At 45.5% G+C, this 16,773-nt stretch overlaps 1 protein-coding gene across 4 annotated transcripts in view; it reads left to right on the forward strand.

Moving 5' to 3' along the window:
- FNBP1L (formin binding protein 1 like) overlaps positions 1–16,773 on the forward strand; it is a 99,733-nt gene that overhangs the window by 65,495 nt on the left and 17,465 nt on the right. For all 4 annotated transcript variants that reach the window (XM_075936555.2, XM_075936556.2, XM_075936557.2 and 1 more), the window contains exons 4-7: positions 1,294–1,441; positions 1,823–1,885; positions 11,531–11,635; positions 12,539–12,667. In XM_075936555.2, the coding sequence (XP_075792670.1) occupies positions 1,294–1,441; positions 1,823–1,885; positions 11,531–11,635; positions 12,539–12,667 (445 nt within the window). The remainder of the gene's footprint in view (positions 1–1,293; positions 1,442–1,822; positions 1,886–11,530; positions 11,636–12,538; positions 12,668–16,773) is intronic.

Consider the following 16,773-nt stretch of genomic DNA (forward strand, 5'->3'; position numbering starts at 1 on the left):
TTTGAGTGCATGCTGACTTGTCATTTATTTTTTGCTAGAGGAACTCAGGTATGTTACTCTGGAGACTTGCTTTGGCTCCCGAGGCAAAGTAAATTTGGATGGGCATTTGTGGTGGTAATGCTGCATGTTAAGCAATGTCATTGTCAGTGGTTTATGGGTGCATATACACTGCTCCAGTGGGGTGCTGTAATTCCCAGTTAAGGCAGATGTACATGCTTGAGTTAGCATTCTAAAAAATAGTGGTGTGGCTGTGATAGCCTCCTGAGGATCCCAGCTGGGCTAGCCCAAGTCATCACCAAAGCAATGCTGTCATTGTAGCAATGGGCAGCCCTTGTAAGCCTACACTCATACCCCACTGTAGGGTAGACAGAGCCCAAGAGGAGTGCTTGTTTTACTGTCCTTATCATTGATGAGTCTTTGATGTCTGAATAAAACACTACTAATTTTTAGACAATAAACAAAATAATGGTCAAATCCTATGGGTAGCATAGGGATGGATTTCATATCAGCTATGCAGAAATGCCTTGGGGAAGCCCACCAGAAACACCCCCAGTTCTGTTTATACCCATCTTGAAATCTGGACTGCAGGAGTCAAGATTTCCAACTCTACAATGGAATTCAGGACCTGCCAGCTTTAAGAAGATGGCAATATTCCATAATTAGAGATGCATATTTTAATATGGTGACTGTTTTTGTTTCTTTCCTCCCTTCCACACACACTTTCTACCCTTATTTTGCCCCTTCTCCTTCCCCGTTTTAGTGCCAGCCATAGTGGCACCTTACCTCCAGACAAGAGGTGGGCAGGCTAACAGGCAGCTGTCTCCAGAGCTGATAGCAAACTTGTTCTGTAGACCATCCAGCGGGATGCATATGAGTGGTATGATTGGCATGTTCCACCCTCAAGATCAAGCACATCATCTCTGCAACAAGTTCAGCCTCCGAGCCTAGGGATCTAAGTCTGTTCCCAAGCTCAGGCCTCTCAGTTGGCAGCTTAGAGATACCACTATACTGCAGGGTCTTCCAGGTAGTATTCTTCTTCTTTCTTTTCCACTTCCCAAAACCCCTGTTCTTATAAACTGTGTATGAAGAGACGTTAGATGGTAGTACATCTTAGGCCCATTGTAGGCTTTTCCCATTGTGCATTTTCATTGTGTAGTTCAATGTTTAATCTAAGGCTTATTTTACATGGTGTTTAATTTTAACACACTCTGTTCTCTTAATGGCTAAGTAAAGAAATCCTTAGTGAAAATAAAAATCAATTTCACCTTGTGTTTTTACTGTGTATTTTGTCAGGTTTACATCATGTCTTGCCTTTTATAACATCCTTAATGAGTTAAATGACTATGCAGGACAACGAGAAGTAGTAGCAGAAGAAATGGGACACAGAGTGTATGGAGAACTAATGAGATATTCTCATGATCTAAAAACAGAAAGAAAAATGGTAATTCCTATATTCTTATCTAACAATAGTGTATAAAATGATGGGTTTTATTCAAACACTCTGTATACTTAAATAAGTCAGCAGTATAAAAGGGGCAGTTGTTTCAATTATAAGTTTTATGTGCAAGTTAATATATCATCAGAGTAGCTTTCTTTAATGCTATGATGTTCAAAATACGAATATAGAGTAGTGCCCACTGATAACTTCTGAGCACCAAAGTAATCTGTAGTGCTGTTCTTGCATGGATAGTAATATCTCCACTAGAGTCTGTTGATAAATTAGTAAGCAATTGGCATAGCATCCTGTGTATAAACTAGAACAGAAACTAGTAATTTTAACAGTATCTGAGATGGTAGAAATGTCTTTTTTGTGCCCTTACAGCATCTTCAAGAGGGGCGAAAAGCTCAGCAATATCTTGACATGTGCTGGAAACAGATGGATAATGTGAGTTTTTCTGTTAATATTAATAGCTTACAGTTCTACATAACTTATTCCATTGTTTGCTTTTGTGTTTTTGATTAGTTGGCATTTATTGTTCTTCGAGTGATTGTTCATGTTGATTCTAATCAGGTATATGTGTGTCATGTGCATGAGCATTGGAACATTTTTCCCCAGCAACTCCTGTAGGATTGGCTCTGAAGACTTGTAGGCTGGTGCCACTTAGGTGAAGAACATCGCATTGAAAAGTGTAAAATCAGGGATTTTCAGCCCTGCACAAGGAAAGACTGGGTGGGAGTATGAACTCCAACAACTCCTCATGGAGGCAGCCTTAAAACCTTCGCATGCCAAGAAATCGGTACTGGGTGCAAGCTCAGTTCACAGCGCTCTGGCCTCTGTGCACAAAACTGTACCAAAAGTTGGTGCCACCAAAGACTTCCAGTGCTGGAGCCTGCTGGCACTGAAGGCCACAGTGCCGAGGCACCGCTCAACCTCCCCAATGCTGCGTAGGTGTAAAGAGGACAGAGGCAGATCGCCCCACAAGTCATGCTCCCGGCAAGACCAGGCATGGCACAAGCAGTCCCCCCCTTGCAGGAAGCCCAGGATTTGCTGTCGACTTCAGCTCCAGGGGTGGCACCGTTGAGTCTGGCATGTAGCCTGGCACCAGGACATCGGAGTCAGATGCTGAACACCCCACTGATGCCAGACACCTGTGAGGCGATATGGGACCTCAGAGAGATTTCAGAAATTGAGCATCTATGGTGCAGGACAAACCAAGACTGCACCATTTGAGGGGTAAGCCAGCGATGCTGCAGTGTCCTCAGTCCAGGGCTGGGCAAAATACAGCCCAGGAGCTCAATCTGGCCTGCCAAGCCACTGGATCCAGCCCGCGGACCATTCTGCCAGGACCCTCAGGCATGCAGTTACCGCAGTTTAAAGTGCAGTCCCTATGTTTCTCTGCTCTGCAGGGAGGGAGGGAAGCTTCATGTGATGTCCCAGCCCAGTGCTCAGCCCCTATTGGCCAGAAACAGCTGGCTAATAACGACTGACCTTAGCTAGTCTCTCAGCTCCTATTGCCTGGAAACAGCCAGCCAATGGAGCTGAGGGATTGGCCTGGGAGACGGGGGTAGGGCAAGCCTCTTTGCACACCCTGAGCTGAGAGCCACGGAGGGAACAGCCTGTATTTTCAAGTGATCTGGGTCTGCAGCAGGCAGGGAGCCCATCTTGCCTTGGGGGTGCTGCAACCCAGGAGATGCTTAGGTAAGCGCCTCCCAGCCAGAGCCTGCCCCTCCCACACCCCAACTCCCTCCACCAGATCACCATCCAAGCCCTCTGTACCCTCTTACCCCAGGTCACAACCTCCTCTTAACCCAAACACCCTCTCAAACCCCACGCCATATCCTGCATCCCAGTTCCTTTCCCCATGCACCCTTCTGTACTCAGCCTTTATCCTGGACTCCATACCCACTCCACAGAAAAGTACGGCCCTTGCCAACTTACCAAAACCTTGGAGTGGCCCCCCCACCAAAAATTATTGCCCACTCCAACTCAGTCCCTGGAGCAGCACCGAAGCATATCAACCTCCTCCTCTTCCAAGAGATAGTCTCCTTCAGTGCAGCGTGCTGCACCGGATGTTTCAACGCACACTTCATCACTGGGTATATGTAACAAAGGCAGAGACCCATCGTGCCTGACACTGAATGAACCACGATGCTTGGTGTTGAGGTCTTGTTCCCAGTCCTGGACCAGATCGAGATTGAGAGGGAATTGGCATGGCTCCAGGTCTCGCCTTTTCTGGTACCGGTCCAGATCTCCAAGGCCATCCGTCTGTGTGGCATTGATGCCAGCACTTGCATCATCAGTGCTGCCATGGTCCTCAGTCAGGTTTGGGGTCTGACACAGTGTCAACGTGTTCCTGCAGGAGCTGTACCCACCATAAGGGACGTGACCTCCCGGTATCATGGCAACTGCAGTGGCTGCCCCGCACACAATGGACTTTCTGGATATGCTGGGTATACCACCAGTTCCAGGGCGTCTCCGGATCATCTAGATTGGTGGTCTCTACTAGCCAATGGTCTCGATCTCCCAGGGAGAGATGACACTCGAGGGCACCTTTTGACACTATGTCTTGACCTCCTGGGGGAGAGAGCCCAGGAACAGAGGTCCCAGACAAGACCTCATGTCAAGGGCGTCTGGCTCAGCCAGAGAGAGAGGCATGAGACCACTATCTCCCTGATCCTTAGTGGACTCACTGCCATCACAGGCTGCTTCTTCCTTTTCCCCAGATGAAGCCATGGCGGAGACCTCCAGGGTAGGGCTTCCTCCGGTTGACCATAGGACGTACCAACAGCTGTTGCACTAGGTGGCCCAGAACATGAACCTCTCTATGGAGGAGATACAGGAACTGGAGGAGCCTATGGTAGACATATTGTACCAAGAGGGCCTATCAAAGGTGACCTTGCCAATTATGAAGACTATCCAGTGTAATTTTAGTAACCTTTGGCAGACCCCCACTTCCATACCTCCCACAGTGAAAGGGGTGGAAAGAAGGTACTTCGTCCCATCCAAAGGGTTCCTCTTTTCCCACACCCACCCCTCCTCTCTCATGGTGTCAGCTATTAATAAGAGAGAGAGGCAGGGCTGCAGGTACTGGCACCCAAGACTAAGGAAACAAAAAAGATTGACCTCTTTCTCAGGAAGATCTACTTGGCAGGGAGCCTGCACCTGAGGATTGCAAACCAGCAGGCGATCCTTAGTCGATATGCTTTTCAATCCCGGGAGGCGCACTCAAAATATAAAGCGCTCCTGCCCCTGGGTGCATGATGGGAGTTCGGTGCCTTGACAGGGGAGTACCATAGCCACAACCTCCTTGCAAGTGGCCCTGGATTCAACCGACTTGGGTGGTGAGAACACTCTTAATGGGGATAGCCATGCATATATCGGCATGGTTACAAGCCTCAGGTTTCCCTCCGGAAGTCCAGCGCACTCTGCAGGGCCTCCCATTTAACGGCAGAAGTCTGTTTTCTGAACAGATGGACTCTAAACTCCGCTCCCTTAAGGATTCATGGGCAACTGAAATACTTGGGACTATCCAGTGTAACTTGCACACCCCTGCTACTCAGAGGGGCCCCTTTAAACCGCTACCCCCTCCACAGAGGTTTGCACCTGGACAGCACCAAGAGCAGCAGCATAGGCACAATAGAAACAATAGTAGTAGGGAAAATCCCATCTCAGCCTAACCAGGGGAATAACTCTTCCAAAGCCCCGCCAGGCTCGAAGCACGGCTTTTGAAGGTACACTTGAGGACAGGGTACTAGCCTCACTGGATCCTTCCCTGTTGTTTTCAGTCAGGATGTCCCACTTCTACCGTGTGTGGGTCAGCATTACTTTGGATAGTTGTGTTCACTGCCTGGTTGGAGTGCGATACTCCCTGCAATTCTCCTCCCGACCATCTTCCTACCCCCTTCCCTGTCCTCTTTCAGGGACCCCTGTTGCAAGTATCTCCTAAGACAGCAGATCCAATCACTTCTCAAGTTAGGGAAGATCGAAGAGGTTCATCAAGGGGCAAGAGTTCTGCTTCTTTTATTTTCTAATCTGAAGGCAAAAGGGGGTCTAGGACCTATTCTAGACCTGAGAAACCTCAACCACTACATGTGGAAAATGAAATTCCAAATGGTCTCTCTGGCCACCATCATTCCTGTACTGGATCCAGGCAGCTGGTACACTGCCCTCAATATTGACCCTCCCATGTCACAGCCGCTATCTCAGTTTCACGGTGTTGAATGAGCACTATCAGTTTGCAGTGCTAACCTTTGGCCTGTCCACCTCCCCCCATACTACCCTCGTGTGTTTACCAAATGAACCTTGGTGGCAGTGGCCTTCCTGTGCAAAAGGGGTGATCAGGTCTTCCCAAAAGGGTGTCATAAGGAGGAGAGAGAAAACTTGTTCATCTTGGCCACTGAGGATAGAACAAGAAACAATGGGCTTAAACTGAAGCAAGGGAGGTTTAGGTTGGACATTAAGAAAAAGTTCCTAACTGTCAGGGTAGTCAGACACTGGAATAAATTGCCCAGGGAGGTTGTGGAATCCCCATCTGTGGAGATATTTAAGAGTAGGTTAGATAAATGTCTATCAGGAAAGGTCTAGAACAGTAATCTCCAACCTTTTTACACCCAAGATTGCTTTTTAAATCTCAGAACCTCCTGTCCATCACTTGCTATCCCCAGCCCTTACTTACACACTCTGATAAACAGTTTATTTTTAAATTATGCAATATATAAAATTAAAATCATGTTGTGAAATAAATGGTCTGTTTTTTATTCATGCTATTTAAATCTAAAATGAAGCATTTATAATTATACATTTTGTGGGGACAGAGTTCTACGGCTGGGGGCAGGGGAGCTGGAACGGTGCAGGAAGGGCAGAGGACAGGGTTCTGCAGCAGGGGACAGAGTGCCAGTGGGGACAGAGTTCGGGGAGTGGGGACAGGACTAGGGACAGAGTTCTGTAGCTGGGGACCGAGGACTGGGGACAGAGTTCGGGGAGTGGGGCCAGCGGAGTGGGAACAGAGTTCCGTGGCTAGGGACAGGGGAGTGGGAACAGCATTCGGAGAGTGGGGATGGGAGTGGGGACAGCGTTCTGTGGCTGGGGAGTGACATCTGGGGAGCGGAGTCTGGGGACAGGGGGTGGGGTGCCAGTGGAGGCAGAGAGTCCCCTGCATCTGCCTCCTCCCAGGATTCTCTCCCCCTCCCCCCCCCCCCCGAGGGAAACCAGTGCGTGCCTGCCCCGGGGCCTGGAGTGGGGAACCTAAGAACCCAGGGGGATGCAGTTCTCTGCAGACCTGTGTCTTCACATCATTGTGAAGGAGCTAAAGGTGGTTAGGCTGCTCTGTCAGGTTCCGCCCTCAGATGCAGGGTCACCGCATGCCAGTATGTACAGACAATGCAACCATAATGTTTTATATAAACAAGCCAGGGTGGGGCAAGGTTGTCCCATCTTTGCCTTGAAGCCCAAAACCTGTGGCATTTTTGTATAACACAAGTCCACTTGGAGGCTCAGTACCTCCTAGGCTTGGAGAACACACTTGCAGATGCCCTCAGCAGGACCTTTGTGGTCCACGAGTGGTCAGTCAGAATAGATGTTTTACACTCAGTTTTATCAAAGGTGGGGGACTCCCCATCTAGAACTGTTTGGTATACAGTTTACCATAGAGAACAAGAAGTGCAAGGACTTTTGTTTATTCTAGAATCACAGTCTGGTGTTTGCAATCCTTTGGAGAGGAGGGCAGCTATTGTATGCTTTTCCCCCGGTCGCCCTGGTGCCGGCATGGTCACGCAAACATTGGTTCGCCACCCTTCTCACCCTGTCAGTAGAGGCCCCAATAGTCTCTATACTCTATGCACCAGGGACATCTCAGACATCTGGACCTGTGTTCACTCCACCTCATGGCATGGAAGCTGTATGGCTCCGCAGTGGTTCCCAAACTTTTCGGCATCACACCCCCTTTTTGATTTTTGAGAATTCCTCACCCACCCCACCCAAAATAGCAGCAAAACTTTGTTGCGCTCCCCCTCCCCCCCCCCCCCCAAAAAAAAAGAGGAACTGACTGTGGCTGAAAAACAGTCCCGGTCCCTTTAATTCCCAGGACCAGTGTTTTAAAAAAAAAAAAATGCTGGTACTCTAGGGGAAAAGTTGTTGACCCCCCCCCACCTCCCAAAAAAGATTGCCCTTTTAAGAGCAGAGCAGGCATTGCCCTTTTAAGGCGGCCATTTGAAGTCTTCCCGGGACACTCCATCCTCCCCCAGCCCCAGCCTGCCCGAGCTATGCGTGTTCCGGCGGACACCTGAGCCAGATGGACTAGGCTATTTCTTGCGGGGGAGGAGGGGATTGACGGGGGGGGGGGCTGGGTTTCCCCGTGCCCCCTCCTGGAATTTCTTCATGCCCTCTCGTGGGGCGCACCCCCCAGTTTGGGAACCTATGTGTTAAAGCTTCAATGCTCAGCTCAGGTTCAGGAGGTTTTCTTGAGAAGTAGGAAGCCCAGCACTAGGGCGGAATACTAGACCAAGTGGAGGAAGCTATAGCAGAACAGATGAAAGGGGATCTGGTTTCTGCACAGTGTATGCCATCTTGGATAGTATGGTGTATAGGTACCTGTTATGAGCTGGCAGGAGTCGCACCCTCACCAGTGATTGGACACTCAACTAGGATGCAAGCCTCATCTGTAGCTCAGGTTCCCTTCCATTAGATCTGTAGGGTAGCCACATGGTCCTCCATATACACATTCACTGCACACTATGCCACTGTTAGGTTTTCTAGGGAGGATGCAGCTGTCAGTAGGGCTGTGCTCCAATCTGTGATTCCTAACTCTGACCCCACCTCCATGGGGTAGCAGCTTCGGAGTCACCTGATTGGAATTGATGCGAACAAGCACTTGAAGAAAAAACAGTTGCCAGTACTCGTAACTGGTGTGCTTTAAGATGTGGTGTTCATGTTGATTCCAGTATGCCTGATTGGAATGGACGTGAACAACACATTTCGAAGACCAGTCTTTTTAGCTGTATCACTGAATGATCGCATTACATTTATTGTTCAGTAGCCAAGACAGAATACAGTGTACTTGTAGTTCATTACCTAATTAATTTCTCTGTAGGAGTTACCCTTTTAGAGTTTGTATGAATTTTCTTGAAAATAGCACTCGCTCCTATGTCCCAGAAGCATCTGCTAGCAATCCTTCAGCTTTTTCTCCTAGCCTACTCTCATTTGTAACCACCTACAGTTTATCTAAGCAATAGCTTATTTTGTGGAGGAGTTTAACTAGTTATGTTCCATTTTTTCACATGTTCATAGATTTTTTTTCTGCTGCCTCCTTAGAAGCTGTAGTAGATTTTCGTAGTTTCTATTCTTACTAATTAGCCTCAAATTAACTCAGCAGTGTTTAAAGAATTTAAGGTATGCATCACTTAAGAAGACAAGTCTTTAAATTTGTCATCAGCATTGGACTTGTTCAAGACATTATGTAACAAAATATTTATTCAAGGATGTCTCTCTAGAGTAGACTGTCAAGTTGTTTGGGGTTTATTACACTTTCAATCAGTATAAATGCAGTTTAACAAAGGACTATAGGCAGAGAACTCCAAGGTTGGTGATCAGCCATCATTCTTTGAAAGCCACAGAGTAAAAGGAAGCAGAACACAAATTCTGGTTCCCAGGAATCAATGATATTTTGAAGTGATATTGATACAGAGTCTCTTATGCCAATGCACCATCCTTAGAGTGTGCTGCATCTTTGGTCAGATGTCGTGAAACAATGGTGTAGAGGTGGAAGATTCAAATTTAGGAAGGCAGAGTCAGAAGAGTGAAAAATTTTTGAAGATACATCCTCTTCATAAACAAGAGAGGATAAGCAACAGAATTTGGGGGTTAGGGATAGCTCAGTGGTTTGAGCATTGGCCTACTAAACCCAGGGTTATGAGTTCAATTCTTGCAGAGGCCATTTAGCAATTTGGGGCAAAAATTTGTAGGGGATGGTAGTTGGTCCTGCTATAAAGGCAGGGGACTGGACTCCATGACCTTTCAAGGTCCCTTCCACTTCTAGGAGATAGGCAATCTCCATAAATTTATAATTTAATTTCAATACTTGATTTGTAAGTCAAGAGAGGGCAGCAGTTGGTTGTTGAAGATTGTTCCAAAAGGTTCAGCATTCTTATTTGGACAAAACTATTGTCACTAAATTTTTGGAACGGAAAGTACTAATCAGTAAGAATATTCCACTGAACCAGTGCCAAACAGAAGGAAGAGAGAAGGGAAATGATTAAATAATTTCAAGGTGAATTAACTGCAAAGAAAAGGGAAACGATTAAATAATTTCAAGGTAAATTAGTTGAAGAATAAAAGTGAAAACCAAGTTATTCCCTGATTTCTATGCTGAGTGTTCCCCATTTACCAGACTGAGAGACATACAGTGCACAAATAATGTTAATATTTTTTTCCTCCTCTTACGGGAAATCCACTGGTCACTGAAGATGGGTTAGTGTAGAGATGAAACTAGGGTTGTCTGTTTTTTTTAGCTTTCCTGTTCATCTTTGACATTTCAGTATTACAAATACAAACTTCCTTACCCCAAATGTCAGAATAAATTAGAATTACATAAGCGAAAAGGAGTCCTGTGGCACCTTATAGACTAACAGATGTATTGGAGCGTAAGCTTTCGTGGGCAAAGACCCACTTCGTCAGATGCATGTCATCTGACGATGTGGATCTTTGCCCACGAAAGCTTATACTCCAATACATCTGTTAGTCTATAAGGTACCACAGGACTCCTTGTCGCTTTTGCAGATCCAGACTACACAGCTACCCCCTGATACTTATAATTACATATCACTGCACAGGAAAAATCTTCGTGATTCTTCTGGAATCAGTCGTCTGTCTTGAAAATCAAGAAGATTCAAACTGAAGAATTCTCAGTATCTCCACAGGAATACATTTCAGTCACTATAGATTTGTGATGGAAAAAATGCATTACTAGCCCTTAAAAAAAACCCCACCATTCAGGCAGATGCTAGCACTTCATGTGCTCATATATATTCCATCACTTATTGGTGTGTACATTTCCTTCTTATTGTATTGTTTCAAGTCCCATCTAATTCTGGCTTAATAGGAATTTATAGGGCCTTGGTAAGTGTGATAGATAGCAGCCTTTTCTTACCCTGGATGTTTAATGATGGGGCATGAAATAAAGCCATCAAGGGTCAACAGTCAGAGAATACTTTATAATAAATATGTTGAGAATTGCAGTCTCAGTAGGTTGGCAGTACTGAGAGTGCATTTCTATTAGAGACTCTCAAAATACATGAAAACTCGTAGTCTTTGGCTACAGTCTCATCATAAACCCCTGAAGGCTCGATCTGTGCTGTGAAATGTTACCATATAAAGCAGCTTTGCCATCAGTAATGTTAGCTGATGTGATGCCAAGTGTGGGTTAGTGCTATCAGTGTAGAACAGAACAAACATTGTTCAGCATTGTGTCAGAGAGTCATCCGAAGAAGTGGGCTATGCCCACGAAAGCTCAAGATACCATCTATATGTTTTGTTAGTCTTTAAGGTGCTACTAGACTACTTGTTGGTTTTTTTAGGTTTAAATGTGATTAGCTGAGACATTGCTGAACACTATTTGTTTGGGTCTATGCTCACTGCTAAGCTGAAAAGAAACCTCAGTATCTTGTCAACTAATATTGTAACAAACTGGCTAAATAAATGATTTTTAAAATTCTACAGATGTTTTAATTCAGATTTGGATTTTCTCTCTCAACCTCTCCTCTTTTCCCCCCCCCCCTGCAATAGAGAATCTGAATCTGGACTAGCTGTTCTTTATAAATACATTTGTCTAGGTAATTGTGTGTTCATAATTTGGCTTCTTGCATAATAATTTAAAAACCAATTTTGAACATTTGTGTGCTGGAATCTCATTAAGGTACATGGAGTAAGTTAAAACTTCTAGAAAAAGGATAGTTTGACTGAAGTGCTTTGATTTTGAGAAGGGAAAGCTCTTTGAGCCAAGATGAATGAAAGCTAAGATATCTAGGCTTTAAAGTTGCTGTAAAAATAGTACTGTGTGTTGGTTTGTTAGCTCAATATGGCTTTCATGGTTTTCAGAGCAAAAAGAAATTCGAGAGAGAGTGCAGAGAGGCAGAAAAAGCACAGCAAAGCTATGAAAGACTGGACAATGACACCAATGCGACCAAGGCTGATGTTGAGAAGGTAAGACCTATAACACTTCTTCCTCTCTTCCTTCTTGTTGTTTCTGTTATTAGAAAGTGTTTAATTTTGATGATGTTATTTTTGTAGCAGTATTTGAACTGGATAATATATTTAGTTACATATTTATAGGCAATAACAAAATTACAATATAATCCATCTTTTAAAATGTAATATACAATATAGTAAGGCAGTGTGTCAGCATATTTGATTAGTGTTCCTTATTTGCTGAGTTCTTGGGCAGCCACCCAGGAGAGATTCAAATCCATTTGATTTGAAGAGTGCCCACAGTCTGCCTGTGTTTGTATCAGTGTTACACATCTTCACATGGCTTAGTGCACCTAACAAGGTTTATTCTGCATGTGAATGGAAAAAATAAGAGGGGATGTTGATGTTGACATATTTTAGCCTTTTAGTTGCAAATTACTGGTAATGTCTAAGACAGAAGCTACAGGTAGTGTTATTTGTCTGTTGTAATTTGGGGTGTAATGTACTTAGAGTTTAGTTTAATAGTTTCTGTTGTATTCTCCTTCTGAACCACCTTTAATCTAACGTGCTGAAGATGAAGCTTTTGTGGCAGTTCCTAAATATGAACTGTATATTGACGACAAATCATCTCTGGTCATCTGAAGAAGTGGGCTGTGCCTATGAAAGCTCATGATACCATCTACATGTTTTGTTAGTCTATAAAGTGCTACCAGACCATTTGTTGTTTTTTAAGACAAATTTAATGACACTCCCATTCTTCTCTTTTTATTAATTATATGGAGAAAATGTTTGTGTCTCCACAGCTATTGTGCCTAATATCTTTATGTAATGTGTGGGAAAGCTGGTTAAAGTAATGTTACATTTTCTGTTGAGAGAACACAAATGAGGCATGTTTGTACTGATGTGACTTCTCATTAGGCTAAGCAACAATTAAACCTGCGTACACACATGGCAGATGAAAACAAAAATGAGTATGCTGCACAATTACAGAACTTCAATGGAGAGCAACACAAACATTACTACATTGTCATTCCTCAAATTTATAAGGTAAAACAATATTTAATACAATTTTTTTATTTTTTGAGATGGATAAGGATTTAAAAATCTAAATCTTAAAGAAAGAGTTCATCTTAGTAGAGCACTTCAGTCTCCTAAGCTAGTATAAAATATTTAAAGCATATCTGTCTAGTTTTTTATTAGGTTACATTTATTGTTCATTGCAATTAGATTTAGAAATGTAATTAAAATACTGTTGTAGTTTCTTTGAATATTATAAATAGCTTTCTTCTGTTTTCTTAAAGAATACTAGACACATATTGCAAAAGAGGGAATAAGAGGAGAATAAAGATAGCTGTTTGAGCAAATGCTGAAAAGAATTATTCTAGTAAGGTCAGGCCCTCTGTTCTTTTGATGAGAGCCATTCTGTGTGGCCTTTAGTGTATATTGCACCTCAACAGTAGCTACAGAGGAGTATTGCTAGGTCTCATGGCAGTGATGGCTGACTCAGGTAAAGTAGACAAAGATCTGTACTTGAAAGAGAAATCACCAAAGCTCCTTTCTGTAACACTGGTGAGAAAAAAGAAATGTTTCTTTCAAGTACATAGATTCTGTGCAACATTAATTTAATATAAAGTGAACCATAGAAGGCAACAATAGGGAAATTCCTCAAAGGTATTGAAATCTGTTGAAGCATTTGGAGTAACACTGGGATCTTCATAAGCCACCACTGAGAATCAGAGTGAGTGGAGTCAGCTGAAGAATGAAAACCTTGAATTAATTTACACATGTAACAACCTGAGAAAACTTGAGATTTTTCCAGGAACATGGGAGATCATATTTAGAAGAATTATTTATATGAAACTCTAGGAATCTCAGAAGGAAGTCTTTTCTTCCTTGTTAAAAACTTAGGTTTTTGGTCAGATAAGGAATGCTGCTTCCAGTGGATGTTTCAGTGGAAGACCAAGGGAGGAATTTTAGTGCATACCTGCAATTATACAAATTCATGTTTAAACAAAGACCCAAGAGGAAGTCCTTAGCAAATGTGACCCCAAAGATGTAGTTTTGCTTCATAATAGTGTCTTTCCATGTTTTTTCTTGTGTGGACCCCTCAAAATTTTCACATGCAGGTGTAGATCCCTTTGGAAATCATAGCTATCATCTGGGCTCTGCCCCTCCCCCGAGTCAGCAGACCACAGGTTGAAAACCATTGTTCTATGGCAACAAAAAATCTTTTGCAGCCCCCTTTGACATTATCAGTGGACCTCCAAAAGTCCAGGGACCACAGGTTGAAAAATGCTACTTTCTGAGGCTCGCTCTTATTACTTTTTTTTATTGTTTACAAGTATTTAGTAACATTTACAAGCAAGTACCTGCTTCTTTTTGTGACTCAGCGGGCATTGTTTTATCTCAGGGAGATCACGTGAGGTGCCACTTGAGACATCTGCTTCTGTTTAAGGTAGATTTAGCAAAGGCTCAAGCCTAACTCACATGCCAGTTATTGTAACTAACAGGCTGAGTTTTAAATAGATTTATATTGTCTTTTTATAGCAAGAATGAGAGGAATTTTGAGTATGCATCATTGTATAAATTATGGATTATTGTCTCTCTCTCTAAAAAATATTCTTGCAGAATGATAGAGTGCCGTAATCATGTCACTCTGCATTGCTCCCCTCGCCCCAGCCTCCTCAGAGTCAGAAGGGGAAGCGGTGGCTATGGCTTGGGGTTCCCCCTGCAGGAGGTTCAGGGGGTGGTGGCAGTGTTGGGCCCTGACTCTCCATGACCCAGCAGGGAGCCGCTGCCTGCCTCAGGCCACCACTTGCCTGGTGCTCCAGTTTCATGCCAGCTTCTGTGAGGGGTGAGGGGAAGAGGCTCCACACCAGATCTGGCTTGCAGGGAAGTGCGCGTGATGCTGTGGGAAAGTGAGCCGTCAGGACACTCTGGGTGTCCCAGGGTAGGGGGAAGATGCTACAAAGTTTGCCTCCAAAGTTGTTGGGCCCCCATGAGAGCTCCCTGGTGAACCCAGCCGCATGCACTGACGATCTTGGCTTTTGGCCTTGCGTGCTGCTCTCTCTCCCGCTGTGGCAGGGTGTGGGGGCAGGGCATTGGAGAGAGAGGATAATGAGCAGCCCCCATGCATGGGACAGAGATCACAGCGCCAGCAAGCATGGACCAAAAGGGAAAGTTCTTTCCTGAGCAAGGGGTCTCCATAGCCCGAGGTGCCCCTGCATTTAGGAGGCCAGCCCCATCTCCCCAAGCTGCCTGCTACAGGCCGGAAATGGAGATTCCGATGGAGAAGGGAGACAGCCCCCTCCCCAGCAGCTGCTGTCCCCGCACTTTGCCTGCCCAGGTGCAGCTACTGCCTAGCTCTAGCAATCCATGTGCACTCCCTGTACGCCAGCTCCCTCCTCTCCTGGGCTGGCCAGACACCCTGACCCCAGTCCACTCCTGCACCGTGTCCCCAGCCAGACACCCTGCCCCCAACCCATTCATAACCCCTCCCCTCTGGCCCAGCCCCACTCCTGCCCCTCCCTCCTGGAGAGACTTCCTGCCCCCAGTCTGCTCTTGCACCCTACTCTGCTCCTGCCCCTTCTCCTCTGGCCAGATACCCTAACCAATCAGGGCCAAGACCCTATCGGGCCACAGCATCCTGTTCCCAGCCCCAATTCTGGGGCAGGCCCTGTGGTCTAGCCCCCATCTGGCTGCAGGAAGGGCTGGTGGCAGCCCTCCTGCTGCTGCAGCACAGGTAGGAGGGGAGGCCACAATCCAACTGTGGTGCACAGATGGGGGGTTGGTGAGCCAGGGGCACCACCTCCTAATTTTTTAAAGAAAAACTAGAGGTCTGAGCCTCCTGCTCGCTTCGCTCGCCAACCCTCCCGTCTCTGGGGTAGGCAGACCTGACTTTCCCCTCTTCCCCCCCACCTCCAGTTTTTAGGAAGGCCCTAGGCCTGGCCAGCGCCGGCTTCCCCCTGCAACCTGTACTTCAATTTGATCCCCTGTACTCACCATCCTCCCTAACCCACCCCCTCCACCTCACACTGCTTATTCCTACACCCCCATGCTTCCCTTGCCCCTCCCCCTTCCCCACATTACCCATCCCCTTTCCTCCATTCCTATATCCTCCTTATCCCTACCATCCTCTCCTTACTGCACCACCCACCCCCACATATACCCTATCCCCCTTCCTCCCTACATACATAGACCCTGCCCCCTCCCACAAATTCATCGTGTTGTCCAGAGAGCTGGGGAAGCAGCTGGGGTGCAAGACCCAGCTCGCAGTGGGTCCAGGAGAGCATGCCCCCCAAGCTTTGTGTAAGGGCTGGGTCCCACAGAGCCAAGCTGCACAGCAGGCTAGGGGTGGGGCCCAGAGGCAGGTGGATGCAGCTCCAGGAGGTGTGTGGAGACAGAACTCCTGGGAGAACACACCCCCAAGCGCTGTGGCTGGGCCGCACAAAGTGTCTTGGCAGGTACGTGGGCCAGGCAAGTGAGGGCAGGGCCCACAGGCAGGTGGACGCTAGTCCAGCGAGCATGCTGGGATGGAGCCACCAACCCCCACCCCCATTTCATGGAGCAGTCATGTGGTCAGGCTCCTGGGGATGCAGAGTGACGTGATGCTTCTGTCGTCCTGCATGAGAGAGATGATACCTTTTTCTGTTTAAATGCGAGACTGGCCAATATCCAATGCGCTACTTAGATAAAAAATGTCTTTCATTACAAAGCTTGTGAAACATTATTTTTTCTTATTTTCCAGCACATGTCTCATGCAGGAAAATGTATTTAAATGTGATATTAGAATTGTGTCCCATCTGTACGTGTTAACCTTTCCCATTGCTTTTAATAATTTGTTTTATTGGCAATGTGTGTGAAATGGAAGGAAAGTTCAATTCAAAAACAAGACTTTAAAAAAAGCCTCACATTTTTGTCAGCTAAGAATAGAAAGAATTAAATTGGTGGGAGAGCTCAGAAGATGGAAAGTTAATTCAATTGTTCTATACAATTTTCCAAATTTTCTCTGAAACATTTCTTCATTAAAGGAAGGGATGATTGTGATCAAAGTGGGGGTAGATAGAGAGGAAGAGCAGACTGTGACAATAGCAAGCCTTGTCTTTCCAAATATTACCTTTAATAAAGAGTATCCAGTCTTCATGATTACACCG

Source organism: Pelodiscus sinensis, chromosome 9, assembly GCF_052426305.1.
Source record: "Pelodiscus sinensis isolate ZL-2025 chromosome 9, ASM5242630v1, whole genome shotgun sequence".
Taxonomy (NCBI): domain Eukaryota; kingdom Metazoa; phylum Chordata; order Testudines; family Trionychidae; genus Pelodiscus; species Pelodiscus sinensis.